The sequence below is a fragment of the Oncorhynchus clarkii genome, chromosome 7 (assembly GCF_045791955.1).
Source record: "Oncorhynchus clarkii lewisi isolate Uvic-CL-2024 chromosome 7, UVic_Ocla_1.0, whole genome shotgun sequence".
In the NCBI taxonomy this organism is placed as follows: Eukaryota; Metazoa; Chordata; class Actinopteri; order Salmoniformes; family Salmonidae; genus Oncorhynchus; species Oncorhynchus clarkii.
This window is the reverse complement of record NC_092153.1, coordinates 46,241,583-46,268,367: the sequence shown is the minus strand read 5'-3', so window position 1 is coordinate 46,268,367 and position 26,785 is coordinate 46,241,583. Positions and strand designations below refer to the sequence as shown.

General features: G+C 44.1%; 1 protein-coding gene across 1 annotated transcript in view; it reads right to left on the bottom strand.

Annotated features, from left to right (window-relative positions):
* Nucleotides 1-26,785, bottom strand: part of LOC139413384 (cadherin-4-like) — a 247,014-nt gene that overhangs the window by 35,799 nt on the left and 184,430 nt on the right. Inside the window, exons 6-7 of the mRNA XM_071160707.1 lie at nt 20,036-20,191; nt 9,952-10,096 (exon numbers count right to left, since the gene is read on the bottom strand). Coding sequence (XP_071016808.1) covers nt 9,952-10,096; nt 20,036-20,191 — 301 coding nt within the window. The remainder of the gene's footprint in view (nt 1-9,951; nt 10,097-20,035; nt 20,192-26,785) is intronic.

The following is a 26,785-nucleotide window of genomic DNA, read 5'->3' as shown; positions in this document are numbered from 1 at the left end:
AACACAATGTGAATCACACAGCACAGGAAACACCTCCTCCTGGCAAAGAAAAAGCCATGAACAGTCATACAAACACCAAGAGATGTAACATATGTGTCCCATCATCATACACAAACACATATTTAACATACAGTACACGGTATACACACTTCAAAACTTATTTCAAACCCATTCCCTGCATCTATGTCTTCAGCTAAGGGAAAATTCAAGGGGAAAATAAGCAGGAAAAAAAAACTCTGTGAAAAAGCCCCCATTCATCCCATCCCTGTATATACCAGGCTGGCAGGCTGGCAGGCAGGCAGGCAGGCAGGCAGGGTAAAGTTCCTCCCTACAGAGTCCATTTAGTAATGAGCAGCATGGGCTCTTCTGCCATTTCCACCATCCATTATTTCAGCCTTCAGCAGAACGGCTGCTGCCCTTAATGCTCCGATGCTCTCTCCCTATTTGTCTTGGAATCATGGGTAAAAAACACAGCCATTTAAGGCTGGCGGTGGGGGTGGTGTGTGCCTGTGTACGTGTGCATAGAGGTGGAGGGGATGGGGGGTGAAAGGCCTGTGCCCCCATCTCCCCTAGCAGAATTATTGATTTGTAAGAGCTTGTCAGCAAGGCTCACAAATGTGACCAGGCAATTAGGAGCACTCTGTCCAGGAAAAGGGAGAGATCTCCTCGTTCCTCTCCCCAGCTCAGGGAAAATGTCACTCTCCATCAGGCAGCCATTTAAAGGCTGCTACTGCTACTGCTGCAGCAGGAAATCTAGGGTCTTGTCAGCTTAGGGGGAGAGAGGCAGGAGAACACACATGCTAGGGTTGTTGTACTGTATTCGGAGGTAGACACAAAGAGAAAGAGACAGGGGGAGAGAGGAAGAGGAGAAGAGAGAAGCATATATAGAGAGATAGGGATTGATAGACAGAGACAGAGAGGAGTGTAGCTAGAGAGCGAGTGAGAGAGACAGAGAGAGAGAGAGAGAGACAGAGAGTGAGAGAGAGACAGAGAGAGAGAGTCAGAGAGAGAGAGAGTGAGAGAGAGACAGAGAGACACACAGAGAGAGAGAGAGAGAGAGACAGAGAGGAGTGTAGGTAGAGAGCGAGTGAGAGAGACAGAGAGAGAGAGACAGAGAGAGACAGAGAGAGAGAGAAATTAACAGTAAGCATTACACATACAGAAGTTTCAAAACAATAAAGACATTACAAATGTCATATTATATATATATACAGTGTTTTAACAACGTACAAATGGTTAAAGGACACAATATAAAATAAATAAGCATAAATATGGGTTGTATTTACAATGGTGTTTGTTCTTCACTGAAGGCAACCAGTGAAGAACAAACACCATTGTAAATACAACCCATATTTATGCTTATTTATTTTATCTTGTGTCCTTTAACCATTTGTACGTTGTTAAAACACTGTATATATATAATATGACATTTGTAATGTCTTTATTGTTTTGAAACTTCTGTATGTGTAATGCTTACTGTTCATTTTTTATTGTTTTTCACTTTATATATTATCTACCTCACTTGCTTTGGCAATGTTAACACATGTTTCCCATGCCAATAAAGCCCTTGAATTGAAACACACAGAGACAGAGAGACAGAGAGAGACAGAGACAGAGACAGAGAGAGAGAGAGAGAGAGAGAGAGAGAGAGAGAGAGATGGGAGGAAAAACAGGGAGGAGTGAGAGACATTAGAGCTGATCTAGGGTCAGTTTTGCTGTAGATCAGAAGTAGGGGCATGGATAGTATTAGATAGGATTAGCTAGTGTAGAAACATGTTGAATTTCAGACAGACAGGAGAAGAGACACACAGTGGGTACTCGCAGCTACAGGTGTCTGTTCTGCTGGCTCTCATAATTGGGCAGAGATAGCACCATAATTCCCGTGACAGCCAGAATCAACAGAATAATTGTGGCTGAGAATTCTATTTCAAACTTCATTAAGTTTCAAAGCAGGAGTTGTCACTTTGCCCATGGAGAGAAAAGAATGGGGAGAGAGATAGAGAGAGCCATGGAAGGGAGCGAGGAGAAAAACAATGACCCTTATTACAGAGGAGAGCATCAACATTTGATCAAATGTTCAGTCCGATGGGGGAGGAGTAATGTAGAGAATCGTATGTCAACTCTGCCACCTTTAATTTCAATAAGAGGGATTTCTTAATAAGCTTAAAGAGTGCTCTTTGTCTAAAAGTGTGGGCATGCCTGAAAGAGTTAACCTCTGAGCCTGTTTAATTCTTCTTTCATTTGAAAATGAATTCTAAATCCTAATTGCTTTTCCACCAAAACCGCTGGAGCTGAAAATTTCACTGGTGGCAGGCAAGGCAGGCATGTTGGCCATTTGGTTACATGGGAAAGAGAGCGGAAAGTTGAGATCCCTGATGGGCTCCATCCACTGACTAAACATTACTGAGCTGGGGGTCAACACCTCCCAGCTAACATGTGGTTCCTTGGAAGTTGTGGGAACGTACGTTTTAGATTTCCCATTGGTTCTGGGAACGAAGCCATACGCTTCCTGACTAGTAAAACTGAATGTTTTTTTAAACGTTCTGAGAATGGAAGTGAAAATCTCACAGCGTCAGTGTGATTCAAACCTACGATCTTCTGATCTCTAGTCATTAAATTAGTCCACTGCGTCACCAGAATTGAGCTAGCATGCCATATTTGTTTTACTCATTCAAAGCTGTTCAAACAGACACTGAGAACGAAATAACAATCTTCCAAAAATTATTTGAAAGTTTCTAATGATTTCTTGTGGATTTTATGGAATATTTTCTTAATGTTTCCAAGTTGTGGAAAGGTTGTATGCAGAATAACCATAGGACAAACACCCTCTCAACGAGCTCTAAGAAACATATGGTTCTCAGAACGTTATGTGTTAGCTGGGCTGCCTTCCAATTACAGATGAATTACAGATTATAGTAGCGGTGTGAGGGTAAAATCACTGGGGAAACCAAGCAAGGAAAAAAATATACTGTATATATTACAACCTGTGTTGTGATAATTGCATTTTTTGCTCTATAACCTGTTAGTTCATTTGCCTTGACACCGTGATACTGTATATAAGCTTAAGGCCGAGACAATAAGAAGGCACAGTGGCAGGATAAATTCAACCACACCTTTGTTTCATCATAAAAGAGAGTAAGAGAGCAACATCTGTCCGGTGAGGTCCACAAAACATTTAGCCTGTAACAAACAGTTATACGACCTACAGCATGGTCAAGCACATTTTTGGACTGCTAAACAACTATTGATTTGGAGTCACTGCAAGTCGCAAAGTAAACAGGTATTCCAGCACTGTTTCAACGTCAACATTATCTAATCACATAATGCTTAGTTAAAAACATTTATTGAACCTTTATTTAACTAGGCAAGTCAGTTAAGAACACATTCTTATTTACAATGACGGCCTACCCCGGCCAAATCCAGACGACGCTGGGCAAATTGTGCGCCGCCCTATGGGACTGCCAAACACGGCCGGATGTGATAAAGCCTGGATTCGAACCAGGGACTCTTGCACTGAGATGCAGTGCCTTAGACCGTTGCGCCACTTGTGAGCCCTAATACAGGGACAACTAAAAGATACCAGAAACAATTTAGTCCAATCAACATAAGGTAAATATGATGTATCTGTCCATGGTACTGATTTCTGTGTGTGTGTGTGTGTGTGTGTGTGTGTGAGTGTGTGTGTGTGTGGGTGTGTGTGTGTGTGGGTGTGTGCATGCAAGAAAAAATGTTGACTCACCCTACTTGTAGAGAAATGCCAATGCCATCCTCCTCTTTCATGTTGCCTGAATGGTCTATGACTGACATACAGTACAAGCTTTTTGTTTTTGTCCTAGGCTACCTGGCTAAAATGCTTGCTTGCTAGCTTAATTTCCTTTCGTGGGCAACGATGCGCCAGGCCAGCTTTTTAACATTAGCCAGCCAACTATATCTAGCTACATGTTGAACTGTTGAACCATCCTCTCAATCCAGGGGCACAATGTATGAATTTATGGTTGGATCAGAATTTCCGTTATAATCATTGGCCAGCACGGAGATTTAAGTAAAACCACAAGTCCAAATCCCTATCTCCATCCATGGCTACTTTAGGAAAGGAACAATTTTAGCTAGCTAGCTAGCTAGCCACCGAGGACAACGACACAATGAGATGCAACATTTCTGTCAATGATGTTTGGCTTCTAATGTGATATGACTGGTTTGAAGGCAAATCCACACTGGTTTCCCTTGATACTTTTTTTGGGGGGTGCCAGGACCATTCACAGCTGTGTTCTGTTTAGCTCAACGCTGATTGGCTATTATTATTATTATTTTTTTCATCAAGGGAAGCCAAATGCTCCCTGGCTTCCCTTTCATTCAATACTATGGGCGGCAACAATGTCATACTCTTTTTGACCAGACAGCATCAGATAGATGGGCTACACATACAGAGACAGAGGGCGGTGTGTTGTTCACTTGGTTTGCTTTCTCCGGTGAGATACATTCAGCCTCATACGAATTGAACGACATTTATGATACACAGAGAGATGAAAGATCAATTATTTTGTATGTTTTTTTCTTGGTCATTTTTTGGGGGAAGCCTGGCAGCCATACACACCAGTGGAGGATGTGGAGGAAAAGGGGCAGAACAAGAGAGAGATGGACACAAGTATTATTCATATTTGGATTATTGTCTCATTCACTTCCCTTTTTTGACCTGCACTTTTTGCACTCAGAGCATAACAATTTCACGGTCCTTGTGATTACATCTGCGACGCTGTGCATGTGATTAATAAACTCATCTAATCTAATAATCTAATCTAAAGCACAGATGCAGAAAGATAGCATGGCAAGGCATTTCCGGGGATGGAAAGGGAAGGGAGAGAGAAGACAAGCCTGGAAAGGGCACTAAAAGGGGTAGCAAGAGGGAGAGAGATAGGGGTTGGAAGAGGAAAAGACAAGAAAAGGAGGGTAAGAGGAGGATTAAAAACGGGCATTGAGACAGGGACAGGTAAAGTAGAGTACAATATTAATATGGGGAGGCAGTAGTGGGTGAGAGACTGTGTGGAAGGGCAGGAGGAGACGTATGAGGCCAAGGAGGAGAGGTGAGAAGGAGAGGGATGTGGCAGTCACTCTGTGTGTGTGTCTAGGGACAGAGTGATAAAGGGGACACAAATCACTGCGGTCACACAAAGTTGGCTCTAATGGCACTACTGGCCCTCCCCGGGCTTTTAACAGACCACACTGCAGCTCCACCCACCACCATACACAACCCTGCCATGCCCGGGAGGGACCAATGAAAACCAGCCGCCAGAAAATTACCTCACACCTCAATGCATGGGCAGTCAGAACAATTTACTGCAATGTCTCTTCACATGTCTTCACAACTTCCCATGCTGAAGGAATTATTAGAGAAGAACAGATTTGAGGGAGAAGAAATCTATTTCATACACTACTTGGACAAAAGTATGTGGACACATCTCATTCCAAAATCATGGGCATTAATATAGAGTTGGTCCCCCTTTGATGCTATAAACAGCCTCCACTCTTCTGGGAAGGCTTTCCAGTAGATGCTGGAATATTGCTGCAGGGACTTGCTTCAATTCAGCCACCAGAGCGTTAGTGAGGTCTGGCACTGATGTTGGGCGATTAGGCCTGGCTCGCAGTCGGCGTCCCAATTCATCCCAAAGGTGTTTGATGAGGTCAGGGCTCTGTGCAGCCCAGTCAAGTTCTTCCACACCGATCTCGATAAACCATTACTGTATGGACCTCGCTTTGTGCACAGGGGAATTGTCATGCTGAAACAGGAAAGAGCCTTCCCCAAACTGTTGCCACAAAGTTGTTTAGAATGTCATTGTATGTGGTGGCATTAAGATTTTCCTTCACTGGAACGAAGGGGCCTAGTCCGAACCATGAAAAACAGCCCCAGACCATTATTCATCCTCCACCAAACATTACAGTTGGCACTATGCATTGGGGCATGTAGTGTTTTCCTGGCATCGGCCAAACCCAGATTCATCTCCGCGTTATAACTGATTCAGAGTCCAATGGCAGCGAACTTCACTCCAGCCAATGCTTGGCATTGCGCATGGTGATCTTCCTAGGCTTGTGTGCGGCTGCTCGGCCATGGAAACACATTTAATGAAGCTCCCAAAGAACAGTTCTTGTGCTGGCGTTGCTTCCAAAGTCAGTTTGGAACTCGGTATTGAGCATTACAGACAACTTTTACGCGCTACATGCACAGCACTCTGCGGTCCTGTTCTGTGAGCTTGTGTGGCCTAGCACTTTGCGGCTGAGCCGTTGTTGCGCCTAGATGTTTCCACTTCACCAGAACAGCACTTACAGTTGCCCGGGGATGCTCTAACAGGGCAAAAATGTGACAAATTGACTTGTTGGAAAGGTGGCATCCTATGACGGTGCCACGTTGAAAGTCACTGAGCTTTTCAGTACAGCCCATTATACTGCCAATGTTTGTCTATGGACATTGCATGGCTGTTTGCTTGATTTTATACACCCAGAAATGGGTGTGGCTGAAATAGCGGAATCCACTCATTTGAAAGGGTGTCCATATACTTTTGTATATACGGCGCATTCGGAGAGTATTCAGACCCCTCGATTTTTCTCACATTTTGTTACGTTACAACCTTATTCTTCCCCCCCCCCCCCCCTTTTTGTTGAATTTTACCCCCTTTTTTCCCCAATTTCCTGGTATCCAATTGTTGGTAGTTACTATCTTGTCTCATCGCTACAACTCCCGTACGGGCTCGGGAGAGATGAAGGTCGAAAGCCATGCGTCCTCCGAAACACAACCCAACCAAGCCACACTGCTTCTTAACACAACGCGCATCCAACCCGGAAGCCAGCTGCACCAATGTGTCGGCGGAAACACCGTGCACCTGGCAACCTGGTTAGCGCGCCACACGAGTTGCTAGTGCGCGATGAGACAAGGATATCCCTACCGGCCAAACCCTATTCTAAAATAGATTAAATAGTTTCCCCCCCCCTGGTGAATCTACACAAAATACCCCATTATGACAATGCAAAGACAGGTTTTTAGATATTTTTTGGAAATGTATAAAATTAAATAACATACTGAAATATCACATTTACATAAGTATTCAGAGCCTTCACTAAGTCATTTGTTGAAGCCCCTTTAGCAGCGATGACAGCCTCGAATCTTCTTGGGTATGGCGCTACAAGTTTGGCACACCTGTATTTGGGGAGTTTCTCCCATTGTTCTCTACAGATCCTCTCAAGCTCTGTCAGGTTGGATGGGGAGAGTCGCTGCACAGCTATTTTTAGGTATCTCCAGGGATGTTCAATCGGGTTCAGGTCCGGGATCTGGCTGGCCTACTCAAGGACATTCGGAGACTTGTCCCAAAGCCACTCCTGCGTTGTCTTGGCTGTGTGCTTAGGGTTGTTGTCCTGTTGGAAGGTGAACCTTCGCCCCCAGTCTGAGGTCCTGAGCACTCTGGAGCAGGTTTTCATCAAGGATCTCTCTGTACTTTGCCCCCTTCATCTTTCCCTCGATCCTGACTATTCTCCCAGTCCCTGCCGCTGAAAAACATCCCCACAGCATGATGCTGCCACTATCATGCTTCACCGTAGGGATGCTGCCAGGTTTCCTCCAGACGTGACGCTTGGCATCCAGGCCAAGGAGTTCAATCTTGGTTTCATCAGACCAGAGAATCTTGTTTCTCATGGTATGAGAGTCATTTAGGTGCCTTTTGGCAAACTCCAAGCGGGCTGTCATGTGCCTTTTACTGAGGAGTGGCTTCCGTCTGGCCACTCTACCATAAAGGCCTGATTAGTAGAGTGCTGCAGAGATGGTTGTCCTTCTGTAAAGTTCTCCCTTCTCCACAGAGGAACTCTGGAGCTCTGTCAGAGTGACCATCCCCCAATTGTTCAGTTTGGCCAGGCAGCCAGCTCTAGGAAGCGTCTTGGTGGTTCCAAACTTCTTCCATTTAAGAATGATGGAGGCCACTGTATTCTTGGGGACCTTTAATGCTGCAGACATTTTGGTACCCTTCCCCAGATCTGTGCATCGACACAATCCTGTCTCGGAGCTCTACGGACAATTCCTTCGACCTCATGGATTGGTTTTTACTCTGACATGCACTGTCAACTGTGGGACCTTATAAAGACAGTAGAGTGTGGTTTACCAAAATCATGTCCAATCATTTGAATTTACCACAGTTGGACTCCAATCAAGTTGTAGAAACATCTCAAGGATGATCAATGGAAACAGGATAAACCTGAGCTCAATGTCAAGTCTCATAGCAAAGGGTCTGAATACTTATATAAATAAGGTATTTCTGTTTTTGTTTTTTAATAACATTTAATAACATTTCTAAAAACTGTTTTCACTTTGTCATTATGGGGTATTGTGTGTATTTTAGAATATGGCTGTAAGGTAACAAATTGTGGAAAAGGGAATACTTAGTAATGTAGTCTGAATACTTTCTGTATCTCTGGCTTGCAAACTTGATGAAGTCCCTAAGGAACCACTACATGTTTACGATATTCATACCCGGGTGTGTGTTTGTGAATGTAAGGCAGCAGAGTTTGTAACCAACTTACACTTACTTATCAGTTTACAATAACCAACCAATAACTTGAAGTGTCCAGCAAGCTCCCAGAATACCCTAATGATGACACGTGGATGGACACCACACGGGTCAGATCACATTTGTTCCCCGTCTGAATCACAATAACAATTGGATTAGTTCATTCTGTAATTGCATCATGACTTGCATGTAAGACCGATCCAATGCAATGACATGCTTGTCTCTGTGTCTCCCGATGGAAGAACGCCGGTGGTGGCGGATGGCGAGCGTGACATTTCAAACCCACTTTCACTGATGGATTGATTTGATACACAATGTCGCATCTGGCGACGGCGATAAGGGCAACTCCCCGCAGGTCTGTCTCTTTGAATGCTTTTACATAGCAGCCAGAGTAGATGGAGGATAAGCCGTAATACTTCAGAGACACATTGATATCAGAGTCTTCTAGATACACTAGAGATGAGCACGTCACACATCTCCCTTCGCTCTGAGCGGCTAGACGAACATTCTGTCTGATGGAAGCAAAAGAGTTACGGGGAGGGGAGGGCCCATTCTCATTACCAGTCGAAAGAAAGCAGCTTAAAGTTGAAGTGATACGTTGGATAAACATGGCGCTGAACTTCTTTGTGTCTTAAAATGGCCCAGAAAAGTAAAACCGTCCCACAGAACATACACCAGTGATGAAAAATGGCCCCACTCTCATTTCCTTAAATAGTCAATTAGGCAACCATAGCTAAGTGGCACACTCTCTCATTTAAAATTCATGATTGCATACAATAGAGGGGAATAGATAGACAGAAAAAGGGAGAGAGAAAAGCTCTATGGTCTATGTAAAAGTACTTGTCAGTGTGTTAACTCCATCATACAATAGTGGGACATTGTGTTCACATTCCACTAGCTAGCTACGTGAGACAATTTCAGAATAATTAGCTAATAAGCTGTGCGACCTACGTTTTCTTCTCCAACACAATTGACAGTGTTGTAACCCCAACACACACTTTGTCCTCATATGCTAAAAATAACAGGTTTTTATAAGAGAGTACCAGTCAGTTGAAAAGGCAGACTTTTCAAATATGTTTGGTTCTTCTCGTTAATTAGCAGAGTTTGTTCTAAAACAGACAACAGATCCACGCTCCACTGAGGAGAGACCATTGTTGCAATGAGTGTGTGTGTGTGTGTGTGTGTGTGTGCTCTTTTCCCTCTCTCTGTCTCTCGCCTGCGTTGTTTCGGAAATCTCCTGAGATTAAACTGTGCAGTAGAACATTGTCTGAACACAAAGTAAACAAACATCGATGTCTGACTGGTAGAACAAGTGTTCCTCCAACCATGATACGTCGCTCCCTCTGCCTTCAAAATGACCATGCTTCTGTTCACAGCAATACGCTGTATTCAGTCATAGTGAATGTACCTGGTTTAGAGCCTTCAGCCACAGAGCCGTTGTAGACCTGGTTCTGGAACTCTGGCCGGTTGTCATTCATGTCGATGACGTAGATGTACAGGTCTATGGGGCTTTCCACCTTGTTCCCGTTCATGTCCACAGCATGGGCCCGCAGCTGCAAACAACACAACGAAACCACACAAGCATTGTGTAAGTCCTGTAAACGCCACAGTAACTTTGACGATACATAACGCAGCACTGATCGACATGGAACATCACATAAGGCAAATTGACACAAACATGACAGCAGACAACGCATACAGGCTGAATTTCTGCCATTGCAGATCTCTTTCAAAAGTATGTTTACTGTAATTGCACACTAGAGAGTCCATGAAAATCCACTATCTCTGACCATTGAATTCCTGCCATGCAACCTTGATTTTGATTGCTGGTTGTGAGAGGTTTGTTAATTGGAAGCTCCACAACTGAAGCAGTAATTCCAGTCTTTTATTTGTCGTGACAGAGAGAGCCTGCTGGAGTGCCTGTGCTGATAATTGCCAATAAGAGAAAGAGAATATAAGGTGTTGTGTCCAAACACAGATACAGCCTGAGGTGTGTGCTGCTCAGCAGACACAGCAAGAGCCCCAGAGAACACCTAGAGACTCTATTCTATTCAACAACTCATGTGGTGTCTGGCTTTTGTTCTCCTAGGGAAAATGACTGTCCTTGTTGGTTTGTGCAACACCACCACTGATTGGCCACAATGTCTTTTACTGAGATAAGCAGATAAGCCAATCCACAAAAATTCCCTGTGAATCACAGTGTGAGAAAAGGAGAGCGAGAGATATGGAAGGAGCATGCCTCGTGTAATACCAGTAATGAGTCAGAAACACAGAGAGAATCACAAAGAAACAGTGGGGGACCCTAAGAGGAAAGAGTGACAATCAATACATACACTGCTATGACTTCTTCTCCAACCCGGCTGTAACAACCCCATGTCTGAATACACTCATGTTGACTAAAGATGCCTCACAGCTCCAGACAACATTATGTTGGAGAGAAGCTTTGAAAGGCAAAGAACAGCATCATTGTCTCTCCCAATAGCTCTGTAAAAACATAAAACCATACAAACCTGGACAGAGACCGAGAGCCTGGAGTCTGAGGTTGTCGTTCTCATACACCTTCACAGACATGTGGGCAGTGGACCCTTTAATAACACTAAGTACAACATGGACTAATAGAATCTCTGTACTATTCATAGAAAGAGGCCATGTTCATTCGAGGACTGAATGGTACAGAGGAGCCTCAAGCTACAGCATCGATACCTGCCTTCCTGAAAAAATGACTCATCTTGCTTCTGAGTTGCTTGCGTATAGTGTGGAAACACACACACACACACACACACACACACTGACTTCTGCTCTTAGACACACATACCCACACACACACTCACACTGTATAAACGCATTCAAACCCTGTTGCTTCAGCCACTTAATATTCCCCCAGACGATGAGTTTCCATAGGCCAGAGCACAACAAACAAACAGAGAGAAACACAAACAAACAAACAAGCCCAATCTGTTTTCTCAGCTGTGGGCTCTGCATGGTGAGTGGGCAAAGGGTGGGGTGGGGGCTGACAGAGCCAATGGAAATTTGATCTGAGAGCCTGGAGGAGTGTGTGAAGAGTGTGTGAGCAGTGTGTGTGGACTGCTAATGTGTGGTTTTGGTCCTGTCATTAGCATGCTGGAGGGCGGGCCTGAAAAACACAACCACGGGGAAACAACTCTACCAGAACCACCACAGCAACCACTGATCAAATCAAATCAAATGTATTTATATAGCCCTTTGTACATCAGCTGATATCTCAAAGTGCTGTACAGAAACCCAGCCTAAAACCCCAAACAGCAAGCAATGCAGGTGTAGAAGCACGGTGGCTAGGAAAAACTCCCTAGAAAGGCCAAAACCTAGGAAGAAACCTAGAGAGGAACAAGGCTATGTGGGGTGGCCAGTCCTCTTCTGGCTGTGCCGGGTGGAGATTATAACAGAACATGGCCAAGATGTTCAAATGTTCATAAATGACCAGCATGGTTGAATAATAATAAGGCAGAACAGTTGAAACAGGAGCAGCAGCACGACCAGGTGGACTGGGGACAGCAAGGAGTCATCATGTCAGGTAGTCCTGAGACATGGTCCTAGGGCTCAGGTCCCTCGAGAGAGAGAAAGAGAGAATGAGAGAGCACTCTTAAATTCACAGGACACCGAATAGGACAGGAGAAGTACTCCAGGTATAACAAACTGACCCTAGCCCCCCGACACAAACTACTGCAGCATAAATACTGGAGGCTGAGACAGGAGGGGTCAGGAGACACTGTGGCCCCATCCAAGGACACCCCCGGACAGGGCCAAACAGGAAGGATATAAACCCACCCACTTTGCCAAAGCACAGCCCCCACACCACTGATGGGGTCCAGACACACACATAAACCCGCATTCTACAGCTACCGGGTTGCAAAGCTACTGGTCATTTACCAAAGTTATCAGAATCTTTGGTAATTTAGGTAACTAACAGGTAATCAAAGGCAATCTATGATAACTTTGGTAATTTATACTTGAACAATAAATAAAATAAAAAAAACATATATAGTATTAATTTTGGATATACGTGTCTACATTGACCATGAGTTTCTAGTGGATAGACCAAATGGTTCAAGAGAAACTAGCCTAACTAATGAAAAAAGCATCTAATCAACTATGGCTTTATTTTTTAAATAACACAAAACGTTTTCACAAATGCCAAAAGTTTGTCGCCAAAAACATTTACAACAAAGACAAATTGACGTAGTCAAATAAATGAAAGTGTGTAAAGACTATGAAGGATATTTCACGCGGTAACCCTCATATTAAACACCAATGGTATTCACTAAGTTGCTGATTTATATTTAGGATCATGTTTCACAGCTTTATCATTATATACACTACAGTTCAAAAGTTTGGGGTCACTTTTAGAAATGTCCTTGTTTTTGAAAGCAAAACGCATTTTCTGTCCGTTAAAATAACATCAAATTGATCAGAAATACAGTGCAGACATTGTTAATGTTGTAAATGACTATTGTAGCTGGAAATGGCAGATTTTATATGGAATATCTACATAGGCATACAGAGGCCCATTATCAGCAACCATCACTCCTGTGTTCCAACGGCACGTTGTGTTAGCTAATCCAAGTTTATCATTTTAAAAGGCTAATAGATCATTATAAATCCCTTTTGCAACTATGTTAGCACAGCTGAAAAATGTTGTCCTGTTTAAAGAAGCAATAAAACTGGCCTTCTTTAGACTAGTTGAGTATCTGGAGCGTCAGCATTTGTGGGTATATATATATATATATATATATATATATATCTTATTTGATTTCTTTATATAGTCTCCATGTGTTAATTCTTAGGGCTGCAATCCCATTAACGGGATGTTATGACAACAGCCAGTGAAAGTGCAGGGCGCCAAATTCAAAACAACAGAAATCTCATAATTAAAATTCCTCAAACATACATGTATTTTATACCGTTTTAAAGGTAATCTTGTTGTTAATCCCACCACAGTGTCCAATTCCAAATAGGCTTTACAGCAAAAGCACCACAAACAATTATGTTAGGTGATCACCAACTCACAGAAAAACCCAGCCATTTTTCCAGCCAAAGAGTCACAAAAAGCACAAATAGAGAACATGAATCACTAACCTTAGATGATCTTCGTCAGATGACACTTACAGGACTTCATGTTACACAATACATATATGTTTTGTTTGATAAATGTCCTATTTATATAAAAAAATCTGAATTTACATTGGCGTGTTACGTTCCCTAGTTCCAAAAACATCCAGTGCTTTTGCATAGCCACATCAATTCAACAGAAATAGTCATCATAAATGTAGATGGAAATACAAGTTATAGACATGGAATTATAGATATACCTCTCCTTAATGCAACCGCGATGTCAGATTTCAAAAGAACTTTACGGAAAAAGCTAACCATGCAATAATCTGAGACGGCGCTCAGAAAATAAATAAAATTATACGCCATGTTGGAGTCAACAGAAATCAGAAATCACATTATAAATATTCCCTTACCTTTGATGATATTCATCAGTACACACAGGAATCCTAGTCCATCTGAATGTCGGACGAAAACTTCAAAAAGTTATATTACAGGTTTAAGAAACTTGATAAACTAAGTATAGAATCAATCTTTAGGATGTTGTTATCATAAATCTTCAATAAAGTTCCAACTGGAGAATTCCTTTGTCTGTAGAGAAGCCATGGAACGCAGGTCGCTATCATGTGAATTGCGCATGACCAGCCCGTGGCTCTCTGCCAGACACCTGGCTCATTCAGCTCCACAACACAGTAGAAGCCTCATTCAAGTTTGTAAAGACGGTTGACATCTAGTGGAAGCCCTAGGAAGTGCAACTTCATCCATATCCCACTGTGAATTCAATAGGGGCTGGGTTGAAAATCGACCAACCTCAGATTTCTCACTTCCTCTTTGGATTTCTTCTCAGGTTTTTGCCTGCCATAGGAGTTCTGTTATACTCACAGACATCATTCAAACAGTTTTAGAAGCTTCAGCGTGTTTTCTATCCAATACTAATAATAATATGCATACATTAGCAACTGGGACTGAGGAGCAGGCCGTTTACTCTGGTCACCTTTCATCCAAGCTACTCAATACTGCCCCTGCAGCCATAAGTATGTTTAAGGCCACACAGATGGCCAGATAAAACTACAGACACCTTTTATAATCTGATGTACCCCAAAAGGCCACTAGACGTCATGGTATAATTTTTTTACTTCTAAGTTACCAACATTCTGGTAGTTTACTGGTAAAAGTTTCCAGCAATATATCCTTCATCACACACACACACACACACACACACGCACGCACGCACGCACAGGCATCTCCAGGCTGGCTCCCAGCTGCTCTCTCCCTACAGCTGTCTGTGGAGAAAAACTCAACTTCACCCACACGCTAACCTCAGAGTTCATCTTCATCTGGTGGAAGTCTGTCAAAAACACCAGTCATGTCTTTCTTGTTGAAGAACAGACCAGTAAATATAGTTATCTTCGTCAACCATGAGCAGTAAAACCCAAGAGCAGAGAAGGTTCTCAACAGGTAACTCATCAAGTGAGAGTCTAGTGCTAATTGACTTAACACTGACTGTGCGTGAAGATGCTCTCTCTTTTTTAACTGGTAGGTGACTAAAAGAAGGAACTTCTCAGGCTCCAACACCAGGCTCCAACATCAGGATCTAACATCAGGCTCCACTCAGTTTCTAACACCAGGCGCTAACACCAGGCGCTAACACCAGGCGCTAACACCAGGCGCTAACACCAGTCTCTAACACCAGTCTCTAACACCAGTCTCTAACACCAGTCTCTAACACCAGGCTCTAACACCAGGCTCCTCTCAGGCTCTAACACCAGGCTCCTCTCAGGCTCTAACACCAGGCTCCTCTCAGGCTCTAACACCAGGCTCCTCTCAGGATCTAACACCAGGCTCCTCTCATGCTCTAACACCAGGCTCCTCTCATGCTCTAACACCAGGCTCCTCTCATGCTCTAACACCAGGCTCCTCTCATGCTCTAACACCAGGCTCCTCTCAGGCTCTAACACCAGGCTCCTCTCAGGCTCTAACACCAGGCTCCTCTCATGCTCTAACACCAGGCTCCTCTCATGCTCTAACACCAGGCGCTAACACCAGGCGCTAACACCAGTCTCTAACACCAGTCTCTAACACCAGTCTCTAACACCAGTCTCTAACACCAGGCTCCTCTCAGGCCCTAATACCAGGCTCTAACACCAGGCTCTAACATTAGGCTCCTCTCAGACTTTAACATCAGGCTCCTTTCAGGTGCCAACACCAGGCTCCAATATCAGGTTCTAACACCAGGCTCCTCTCAGGCTCTAACAACAGGCTCTAAGATTAGGCTCCTCTCAGGCTTAAAACCAGTCTCTAACACCAGGCTCCTCTCAGACTTTATCAGGCTCCTCTCAGGCTCCAACACCAGGCTCCTCTCAGGCTTTAACACCAGGGTCTAACATCAGGCTCCTCTCAAGTTCTAACACCAGGATCCTCTCATGCTCTAACACCAGGCTCTAACACCAGGTTGTAACACCAGGCTCTAACACTAGGCTCCTCTCAGGATGTAACACCAGGCTCTAACACTAGGCTCCTCTCAGGATGTAACACCAGGCTCTAACACTAGGCTCCTCTCAGGATGTAACACCAGGCTTTAACACCAGGTTTTAACGCCAGGCTCTAACATTAGGCTCCTCTCAGACTTTATCATCAGGGTCCTTTCAGGCTCTAACACCAGGTTCTAAGACCAGGCTCTTCTCAGGTTCTAACACCAGGCTCCTCTCAGGCTCTAACACCAGGCTCCTCTCAGGCTCTAACACCAGGCTCCTCTCAGGCTCTAACACCAGGCTCCTCTCAGGATCTAACACCAGGCTCCTCTCATGCTCTAACACCAGGCTCCTCTCATGCTCTAACACCAGGCTCCTCTCAGGCTCTAACACCAGGCTCTAACACCAGGCTCCTCTCAGGCTTTAACACCAGGCTCTAACATTAGGCTCCTCTCAGACTTTAACATAAGGGTCCTTTCAGGCTCTAACACCAGGTTCTAACACCAGGCTCTTCTCAGGATCTAATGCCAGGCTCTAACATTAGGCTCCTCTCAGGTTCTAACACCAGGCTCTAACATTAGGCTCCTCTCAGGCTTTAACACCAGGCTCCTCTCAGGGTCTAACACCAGGCTCTAACACCAGATTCTAACACCAGGCTCCTCTCAGGTTCTAACACCAGGCTCTAACATTAGGCTCCTCTCAAGTTCTAACATCAGGCTCTAACACCAGGCTCCTCTCACGCTTTAACACCAGGCTCCAACACCAGGCTCCAACACCAGGTTCCAACACCAGGTTCCAACACCAGGTTCTAACACAAGGCTCCTCTCAGGCTTTAACACCAGGCTCCTCTCAGGCTCTAACACCAGGTCCTAACACCAGGCTCCTCTCAGGCTCTAACACCATCCTCTAACACCAGTCTCTAACACCAGGCTCCTCTCAGGCTCTAACACCATCCTCTAACACCAGTCTCTAACACCAGCCTCTAACACCAGGTTCTAACACCAGGTTCTAACACCAGGCTCCTCAGGCTCTAACACCCGGCTCCTCTCAGGCTCTAACATCAGGCTCCTCTCAGGCTCTAACACCAGGCTCTAACACCAGGCTCTAACACCAGGCTCTAACAACAGGCTCCTCTCAGACTTTAACATCAGGCTACTCTCATGCTTTAACAACAGGCTCTAACACCAGGCTCCTCTCAGGATGTAACACCAGAATTCTCTTAGGTTCTAACACCAGGATCTAACACCAGGCTCCTCTCAGGCACTAACGCCAGGCTCCTCTCAAGTGGTAACACCAGGTATCTAACACCAGGTATCTAACACCAGGCTCTAACACCAGGCTCTAACACCAGGCTCTAACACCAGGCTCTAACACCAGGCTCTAACACCAGGCTCTAACACCAGGCTCTAACACCAGGCTCTAACACCAGGCTCCTCTCAGACACTAACACCAGGCTCCTCTCAGACACTAACACCAGGCTCCTCTCAAGCTGTAACACCAGGCTCCTCTCAAGCTGTAACACCAGGCTCCTCTCAAGCTGTAACACCAGGCTCCTCTCAAGCTGTAACACCAGGCTCCTCTCAGGCTCTAACACCTGGCTCCTCTCAGGTTTTAACACCAGGCTCCTCTCAGGATGTAACACCAGAATTCTCTTAGGTTCTAACACCAGGATCTAACACCAGGCTCCTCTCAGGCACTAACGCCAGGCTCCTCTCAAGTGGTAACACCAGGTATCTAACACCAGGTATCTAACACCAGGTATCTAACACCAGGCTCTAACACCAGGCTCTAACACCAGGCTCTAACACCAGGCTCCTCTCAAGATCAGGGTTGTTTATAGTTGTTTACAGTTGCCAGTCCAGTCCACTAGAACTTAACAAGAACCCAAGGACCTGTATGACTTATTGATCCCTCCAATGCCAAGAGGTGTAGCAGCAGGTGTACTAACATCCACCAGCCTCATAAAGAGTCCAGACACCACGGGGCCAGCCTGGCCAGGTTAGACCTCCACCTCCAACAGACGATAGGCTCTGGAATAGTGACTGATACTGTAGGAGTAATGACAGACAGGACCTCATCTGGAACTAAGTGGACCAACAGGAACCCTGAGAGATGAGTGAGTCAGGCCAAGGAGAGATGAGAGAGCTGCAAAAAGCAGGGAGGGCCTTGGACTTACTGACTGACAGGATCTTAAGAGTTGGCTGCTAATCTGTTATGGAGAACTGTGTGTTTTAAGTGTTTGTAATAAAGCTAAATCTGTCTTTAGGATTAACAAAATACATTTATGAGCTGGTTTACTAAGGTAGCACATACTTGATATTGTGTTATATAGGGTGGCAGGTAGCCTAGTGGTTAGAGCGTTGGGCCAGTAACCAAAAGGTTGCTAGATGGAATCACCGAGTTGACAAGATAAAAATCTGTCATTCTGCCCCTGAACAAGGCAGCTAACCCACTGTTCCCCGGTAGGCTGTCATTGTAAATCCGATTTTGTTCTTAACTGACATGCCTAGTTAAATAAATAAATAAGCCCATATGGACTGGGAACCAGCAAAAATGTAAATCAAATCATGTAATATAATCGTGTTTACAGTAGGGCTATATTTTTGATGTGGTAGTTAGTGGCCATTGTTATGAGATGTTGTGAGCATGTCTGAAGTGTGCAGTAAGAGTTCACGGGGTACATGTTCCAGTCTGATGGGGGTAAACAGGCAACTGTAGACAATGTGTGTGATCCCCTAACAGAACACCCAGAACACTGCCTGTTCATTAGCAGTGGAAGACGAACACACTCCTTTTCCAAGCCGTCTCGCTCTCTCTGCTGAAAAACCTCAATCTAGCCTAATTGACAGCTTGAGTGGCTGCAGAAATCTGTGCTCTGTCAAGGCAATCTTTCTTTCATTTCGCACAGAAAGGAAAGTCGGGCCCAAAACCAGACCGTGTTGGTAAAGGGCAGTACTCGGAATCTGAGACAGCAGTACTCGTGATTCCCAGTCTTTTGCTGAGAATACACACTACACCACTTCTAAAACAGCTCACATTCTGCGGTTTCCTTGTCCCAAATCTTTCATTCTGACCATCATCAACCCCAGGAAGTGGGTGCTCACATTACACGATGATGCCCTAGTTGATCCCGCACTGCATTTCCTGGATGCTGTAGGAAAGAAATGCCGGCACGCAAACTGTGAGCTGCTTCATTAGTGTCTACGTTATTAAGTGTCGTAATATCAAAAAAGATACGGAGGCGCAGAATATGGACTTAATATGAAATAATAATGATAACATGAAATTATCTTTTTGGTTTCTGTCATGGTAGGAGTCCTGGTAGGATGCGGATGTAATATTGGTGGTGTTTGTTTTGCACGGCCCCAGGTGTGTGGCGATTTCAATTAAGGACCAATGGAATGGTCTAAAATATTCAAAGAGGAACTCGCCAATTGAAAAGGCAGCTGCGTTCTCTCCACAGCACCACCGATGTCTTCCATCACCTCGGCCCACACGGTGTGTGTTGTTGTCGCTTTCCTCTTCGCCATCATTGTTTTGGTCTAACGTGCTGAACCCTCATTGGCTATTGGCAGCAGTCCTTGCCCAATCACGTGGGGGAGCACTGCTCATAATACAAGATGCATGACCAAAATATCTAAATATTGGACATGTCAGATATCCGACAGGAGTCTGGAGAACGGAACAGCCATCATCGGTGCGTCCTTGACCCGCTCAAACTACACGAGTCCTGACGTACTGATCCTAGAACAAGTTCATAGAACATTTGTTGGAACATTTGTTTTGCAGTGGCAAAATCGTGATGAATTCGTGACAAAACTGTGTAATGTTTGCCTGCCATTACTGTGTCACTGTGAATTACAGCTGCCACCCTGCACAGACAGACGGACAGACAGACAGATGTGTGGAGGGACAGTAACAAGCAATGTAACTCACATGGTAGGAGGCCCTCTCCTCTCTGTCCAGGGGTCTGGTGACAAACATCTTGCCGTGTACAGGGTCAATGTTGTACACGTCAATGGGAGGCTGGTCCGCCCCTGCTCCAGTGATGCTGTAGCGGATCCCTTTCTCCAGGTCCTGGTCCGAGCGGATCTGGCAGAGGGAGATATAAACACTATGTATTACACGTTATATGAGACAAGCACGGCTCAGAAAGGGTACAGGGCGATATTTGTGGTCCTTTGTAGCTCAGTTGGTAGAGCCTTTTACTTGTAAAAGGGTAGTGGGATCCAGGGTAGTGGGATCGATTCCCGGGACAACCCATACGTAGAATGTTTGCACACGACTGTAAGTCACATTGGATAAAAGCATCGGCAGCACGACATAGAATATCACCCTGTGTTGTTTTGACTTATCCGACAGTTTAGATTGAATGAGAGCCTCAAGGTTCCAAGGTGGATCATGAAGATTCAAGTGAGTCACAATCTAAAACTGTCAAGAGCACTTGACAGGGAATATGATGAAATGTATGATACTAAAGAAGATGTACGGTGAGGCATGCATCTGCTCTGATCAGCCTAACACGTTACAAAGAAGCCCTTTGAGGACTGAACTCAAAGGAAGAGTTGGTAAATGTGCAAGTTAGAACTAAAGTGCAAAAGAGAAATCTGTCTGCTTGTGATAATTGGTTCTGAGAGGTGTAGCGCAGGTGAGATGGCATATTGAAGATTAGATTTCATCTACTTTTAAGTGGTGGAAAGTTTAGACAATTTTCTCTCAATTTGCATATGTGTTTTTTAGGGCAAACTGTTTGTGTTTTTACGTTTAGAGATTTTTTTTTTGTTGTCTCTGAGGGGAATGAACCATCTCCACGGTAACAAGTCGGGAGGAGTAATCACATATTCAAATTGTAAAAATAAATCCTCTCTCTCTCTCCTATGCAATTCTCCTGGTCTGCGGGGCTGGAAATCATGCGTGAAAATGAAATTACTTCATCCGACGACCGGCAACTGGCTTTTGCATAAAACATTTCTCTGTTTGAACATGATACCCTTCTCTTAATTTCCTACACATCCATCTTAAATTCACTCACTACCTGCCACTGCAATCTCTTTTCCATGAGCTTCCATTGTCGTCTTTCTCATTTGCAATCAATTCCAATAGGAGACATAATGGCTAATATACAGGTAACTGCCAAAATACAGGAAACACCAACATAAAGTGTCTTAATAGGGCGATGAGCCAGAACATCTTCAATGCTCCTTGGCATAGATTCTACAAGTGTCTGGAACTCTATTGGAGGGATGTGACACCATTCTTCCAATAGAAATTCCAACATTTGGCATAGGGTTTACATTGTTTTCATGCTCATCCGGCATTTTTATACATGATGGGATGTTAATTGCTTAGTAACTCAGGAACCACACCTGTGTGGAAGCATCTGCTTTCAGTATACCTTGCATCCCACATTTACTCAAGTGGTTCCATTATTTTGTCAGCTACCTGTACATGTGTTGTGTGTAACACTTCATCTTTCTGAGATCGTGTGTGGGCAGTAGGGCATTTTATTGCAGCCGTTATCTATCAAAGCACTCAGGCAACTCTGATCAGTGTGACTGACTGACTGGAAGCGCTGTTCTGTGATGATTACTCTCCCCATCTAATCAGACTTATTCCTCTCCACCCACAGACCCACATCTCTTGTCACACTGACTGGATGTGGCTACACAACACTGGAATTTCAATCTCAAATGCGTTTCAGAGAGAGGATATGTAGAATAACAGATTGCTCACACATACTGCTTCCTTGTAATAATATCACCTCTATTAGAGTTGAGCAATGTGCAGAGGCTGTATATTCTTCCCTATCCCAAAAAATGCCAAATATATTAGTAAAACACACATTCTAGTTGTGGAAAGGTACAGAATTCTTTAACAGAGCGGGAATGTCTACATACAACAGTATTTTCCCCCTGTGTACAAATGAGGCAGCTCTGTAGGCACCCATGTCTGTGTGTACTGAAATGTTTGACAGGTAAAGGATTCACTCTGCGGCCTCTAACGTGTGCATCAAAATGACTATTTCAGTTGAATCGTTCAGGAGGCCGCCATGTGAAAAATACACATCTGAAATTTCCACACGCCTTGGATCCGCATCCACAGATTCCACACCCAGGCATGCGGTCTCTTCACAGAACATCAAAGCCACGCCGTGTTGATGACATGTTAAGTGTAATAGACCCAAGAGGAAGGAAGCTTTCACATGGCACATCGCCTCTGCTTCTAGCTGCTTAGAATTCCACTTTAAGGCCACCTGAGACCAGATGTCACATTCTTTGAGTGTCTCTTAACGAACACTCGTTGTATCGATAAATTGAATAAATGAAGAGGTGCGGAATCTCAGAGTCCTGGGACTCCCCTGAGTGACGACTGCTCAATTGAGTTGTTTGAATGGAGTGCTAATGATGAAAGGCAGCTTTTCTATCCTTCCGTCTCTCTCCTAGACGGGACAGACTAGAAGATGTAAAGGACGGGTTGGTTCTGTGTCTGACAGAACAGATATCTGATAAGTGACACATTTGTAGTTCTTTAAGAGTGACTGCCTTAATTACTGTCAACCGTGGACAGATGAAGAATCAGATGAGAAATTAGCATTCTGTTTAACTCTCCAGGGAGAAAGATAGGGAGAGGCAGCAAAACACAGACAGAATCTAAAGGAATACATTTCCATTGATTTAGCGCTGCTGCTGTGCCTCTAATTAGTTCACGAGTGGGAACTTTCAGTCGGCCCATTTAATTGATTCAAGTGTTTATGATTGCGCCTGTCCATTTGATGTCTACACTGATAGGGAGTAATTTGATGTTTAGTTGATGTTGGTCATCTTATTTCTTTCTCGTTCAACATCGGATTTTTCCATCCTCAAATTATTCACAAGAACCCAGAAATAAATAAATCAACAAAGAAAGACCTTGTGGACAGATACAGTGCCTTGCGAAAGTATTCGGCCCCCTTGAACTTTGCGACCTTTTGCCACATTTCAGGCTTCAAACATAAAGATATAAAACTGTATTTTTTTGTGAAGAATCAACAACAAGTGGGACACAATCATGAAGTGGAACGACATTTATTGGATATTTCAAACTTTTTTAACAAATCAAAAACTGAAAAATTGGGCGTGCAAAATTATTTAGCCCCTTTACTTTCAGTGCAGCAAACTCTCTCCAGAAGTTCAGTGAGGATCTCTGAATGATCCAATGTTGACCTACATGACTAATGATGATAAATACAATCCACCTGTGTGTAATCAAGTCTCCGTATAAATGCACCTGCACTGTGATAGTCTCAGAGGTCCGTTAAAAGCGCAGAGAGCATCATGAAGAACAAGGAACACACCAGGCAGGTCCGAGATACTGTTGTGAAGAAGTTTAAAGACGGATTTGGATACAAAAAGATTTCCCAAGCTTTAAACATCCCAAGGAGCACTGTGCAAGCGATAATATTGAAATGGAAGGAGTATCAGACCACTGCAAATCTACCAAGACCTGGCCGTCCCTCTAAACTTTCAGCTCATACAAGGAGAAGACTGATCAGAGATGCAGCCAAGAGGCCCATGATCACTCTGGATGAACTGCAGAGATCTACAGCTGAGGTGGGAGACTCTGTCCATAGGACAACAATCAGTCGTATATTGCACAAATCTGGCCTTTATGGAAGAGTGGCAAGAAGAAAGCCATTTCTTAAAGATATCCATAAAAAGTGTTGTTTAAAGTTTGCCACAAGCCACCTGGGAGACACACCAAACATGTGGAAGAAGGTGCTCTGGTCAGATGAAACCAAAATTGAACTTTTTGGCAACAATGCAAAACGTTATGTTTGGCGTAAAAGCAACACAGCTGAACACACCATCCCCACTGTCAAACATGGTGGTGGCAGCATCATGGTTTGGGCCTGCTTTTCTTCAGCAGGGACAGGGAAGATGGTTAAAATTGATGGGAAGATGGATGGAGCCAAATACAGGACCATTCTGGAAGAAAACCTGATGGAGTCTGCAAAAGACCTGAGACTGGGACGGAGATTTGTCTTCCAACAAGACAATGATCCAAAACATAAAGCAAAATCTACAATGGAATGGTTCAAAAATAAACATATCCAGGTGTTAGAATGGCCAAGTCAAAGTCCAGACCTGAATCCAATCGAGAATCTGTGGAAAGAACTGAAAACTGCTGTTCACAAATGCTCTCCATCCAACCTCACTGAGCTCGAGCTGTTTTGCAAGGAGGAATGGGAAAAAATTTCAGTCTCTCGGTGTGCAAAACTGATAGAGACATACCCCAAGCGACTTACAGCTGTAATCGCAGCAAAAGGTGGCGCTACAAAGTATTAACTTAAGGGGGCTGAATAATTTTGCACGCCCAATTTTTCAGTTTTTGATTTGTTAAAAAAGTTTGAAATATCCAATAAATGTCGTTCCACTTCATGATTGTGTTCCACTTGTTGTTGATTCTTCACAAAAAAAATACAGTTTTATATCTTTATGTTTGAAGCCTGAAATGTGGCAAAAGGTCGCAAAGTTCAAGGGGGCCGAATACTTTCGCAAGGCACTGTATATTCAGCAAGGTGTGCTACAGGCTAATGTCATATATAAAATGGTAATCTGAGGTTTAAACACTTTGATATATATATATATATATATATATTTTTTTTTAAATGGTTGAAGGCCGGGCCGCACAAATTCCTTCATTCTATGACGTCTCTCTCCTTATTTTTGTAGGCCGTCATTGTAAATTAGAATTTTGTTCTTAACTGACTTGCCTAGTTAATAAATAAAGGTTGGTGGGGGGGGGGGAACCGAGTTTGGGATACCCTGGTGTAAAGTGTAAATAGAAGGGAGAATGTTGTAACCCTTTCTAGATAACATTGTCATTAAAAGGGTCACTGCTCTGTACCACTCTCTACCGTGGAGAGAGATGAAGTAGCACTAGTCTGAGGTGGCACCTCAACAGTACACGTAGAGAGAGTCAGAGGGATAAGAAACAGTGGTGTTTATTAGTTGCACTGTTACCGTGTCAGCCCTGAGACGTTGTGACCGTGCTTTGGATAGTAAGAGGGGGTGATGACAGACAGATCGGGCAATGCCAGCCAATCAGGAGACGACTAAGCCTTCTGGGAACCTCTCTGTCACACTGCAGCCGTCACAACTGTCACCCCTAATTAAGAGCTCTCTGCAAATATCTGCATGGCTTTAATGGGAATTATATGCGACACCACCATTTATTCTCACTGTCTGACTGGCAAGTTAACGCTCTCCTTCCCTTTTCCCCCTTATTCTCTCAACTTCCCTCTGTCTCTCTCTTAGATGCACATGCACACACAAACCAATGTCTAAAATACTTGCGACATAGATAGTTGGGTCAGCAGTCAGAATAGTGAGAATAAGATTGCTGTTCACAGGCTTTCCTTTAGGGGGCACTACAGGCGATCATACAGGGCAGTGACCAGGATGGATACTTCCTCATAGGGGCGTCTAATGTCTTTGATAACAAGTCGCTACATGATTGAAGTGATATTCAAAGACAGTATAGAGTACGAGAAAAATGAAATCCCAAAGAAGCACAGGAATCCCTGAATCATCTCTGTTTTGTGCGAAGCCATTTCATTTTGATGATGCATCCTTTTTTCATTCAACCTCTTTGTTCCTTTTGTTCAACATCAGGGAAATGGCAAAAGTACATGCTTTGTTTGACTCCACCTAAATTTAAGTGTTGTCTTGCTGTGATCTTTCCTGCTGTATGCTTGTCTGTCTTCAAAGAGCTGACAGAAAAGATATCTCTGGTTTTGATGATAGAGAAATTCAGATTCTTGCATAGGGCATTTATTACAAACAAAGTGACAGAGAGGGGTGGAGGCAGTGGGGGGGGGGGGAGAGAGAGAGAGAGAGAGAGAGAGAGAGAGAGAGAGAGAGAGAGAGAGAGAGAGAGAGAGAGAGAGAGAGAGAGAGAGAGAGAGAGAGAGAGAGAGAGAGAGGAGAGAGAGGAGAGAGAGGAGAGAGAGAGAGAGAGAGAGAGAGAGAGAGAGGAGAGAGAGGAGAGAGAGGAGAGAGAGAGAGACTGAACAGACTGAAATAAAATACCAACTGGGCGATATTCAAAGCTCAAGTTTTGCCAGCCTTCAAAGTTTTCCGTCCTCACACAAAGTAAAATAACAACCTTACATGCAAGAATGCGAGCATATAAAAACATGCCAGTTTAGTGCCACTGGCAAACAAAATGAATTCTTGAGATATTGTTTTAAATAGTCATAGTGGAGGTATGGCTGGAGAAGGAGCTGCACTGAGCTCAGGTTTAATATCTCTCAAGTGAGAGCCACTGACAGCCACAGTCGCACACAGTTATCCCTGATCCCATAAAGAACAGCTGTGTCTGCGGCTCTGCACACAGGGTACTCCATTATGGATCGGAAGCTGAATGGGAAATGAACAAAGCACAGTACCAGGGCACTGAAATATGGATTTTAGTTTCAGCTCTCCCTCCTTCGTTACCCCCTCTCCTCTCTCTCCCCTCTGTTCCCTCTCTGCCCCCGCTCTCTCTCCCTCTCTTTCCCTCCATCCTTCCCTGAACAGGTACCACAGAGAGGAGCTCCATCAATATAAATGAGCAGTAGTAGCCACCTGACGAGGAGGTATTCCTGGTCTGCTATTGACATTCACACTCAGGCATTCTACTCCATTCTACTCCACACACAATGTC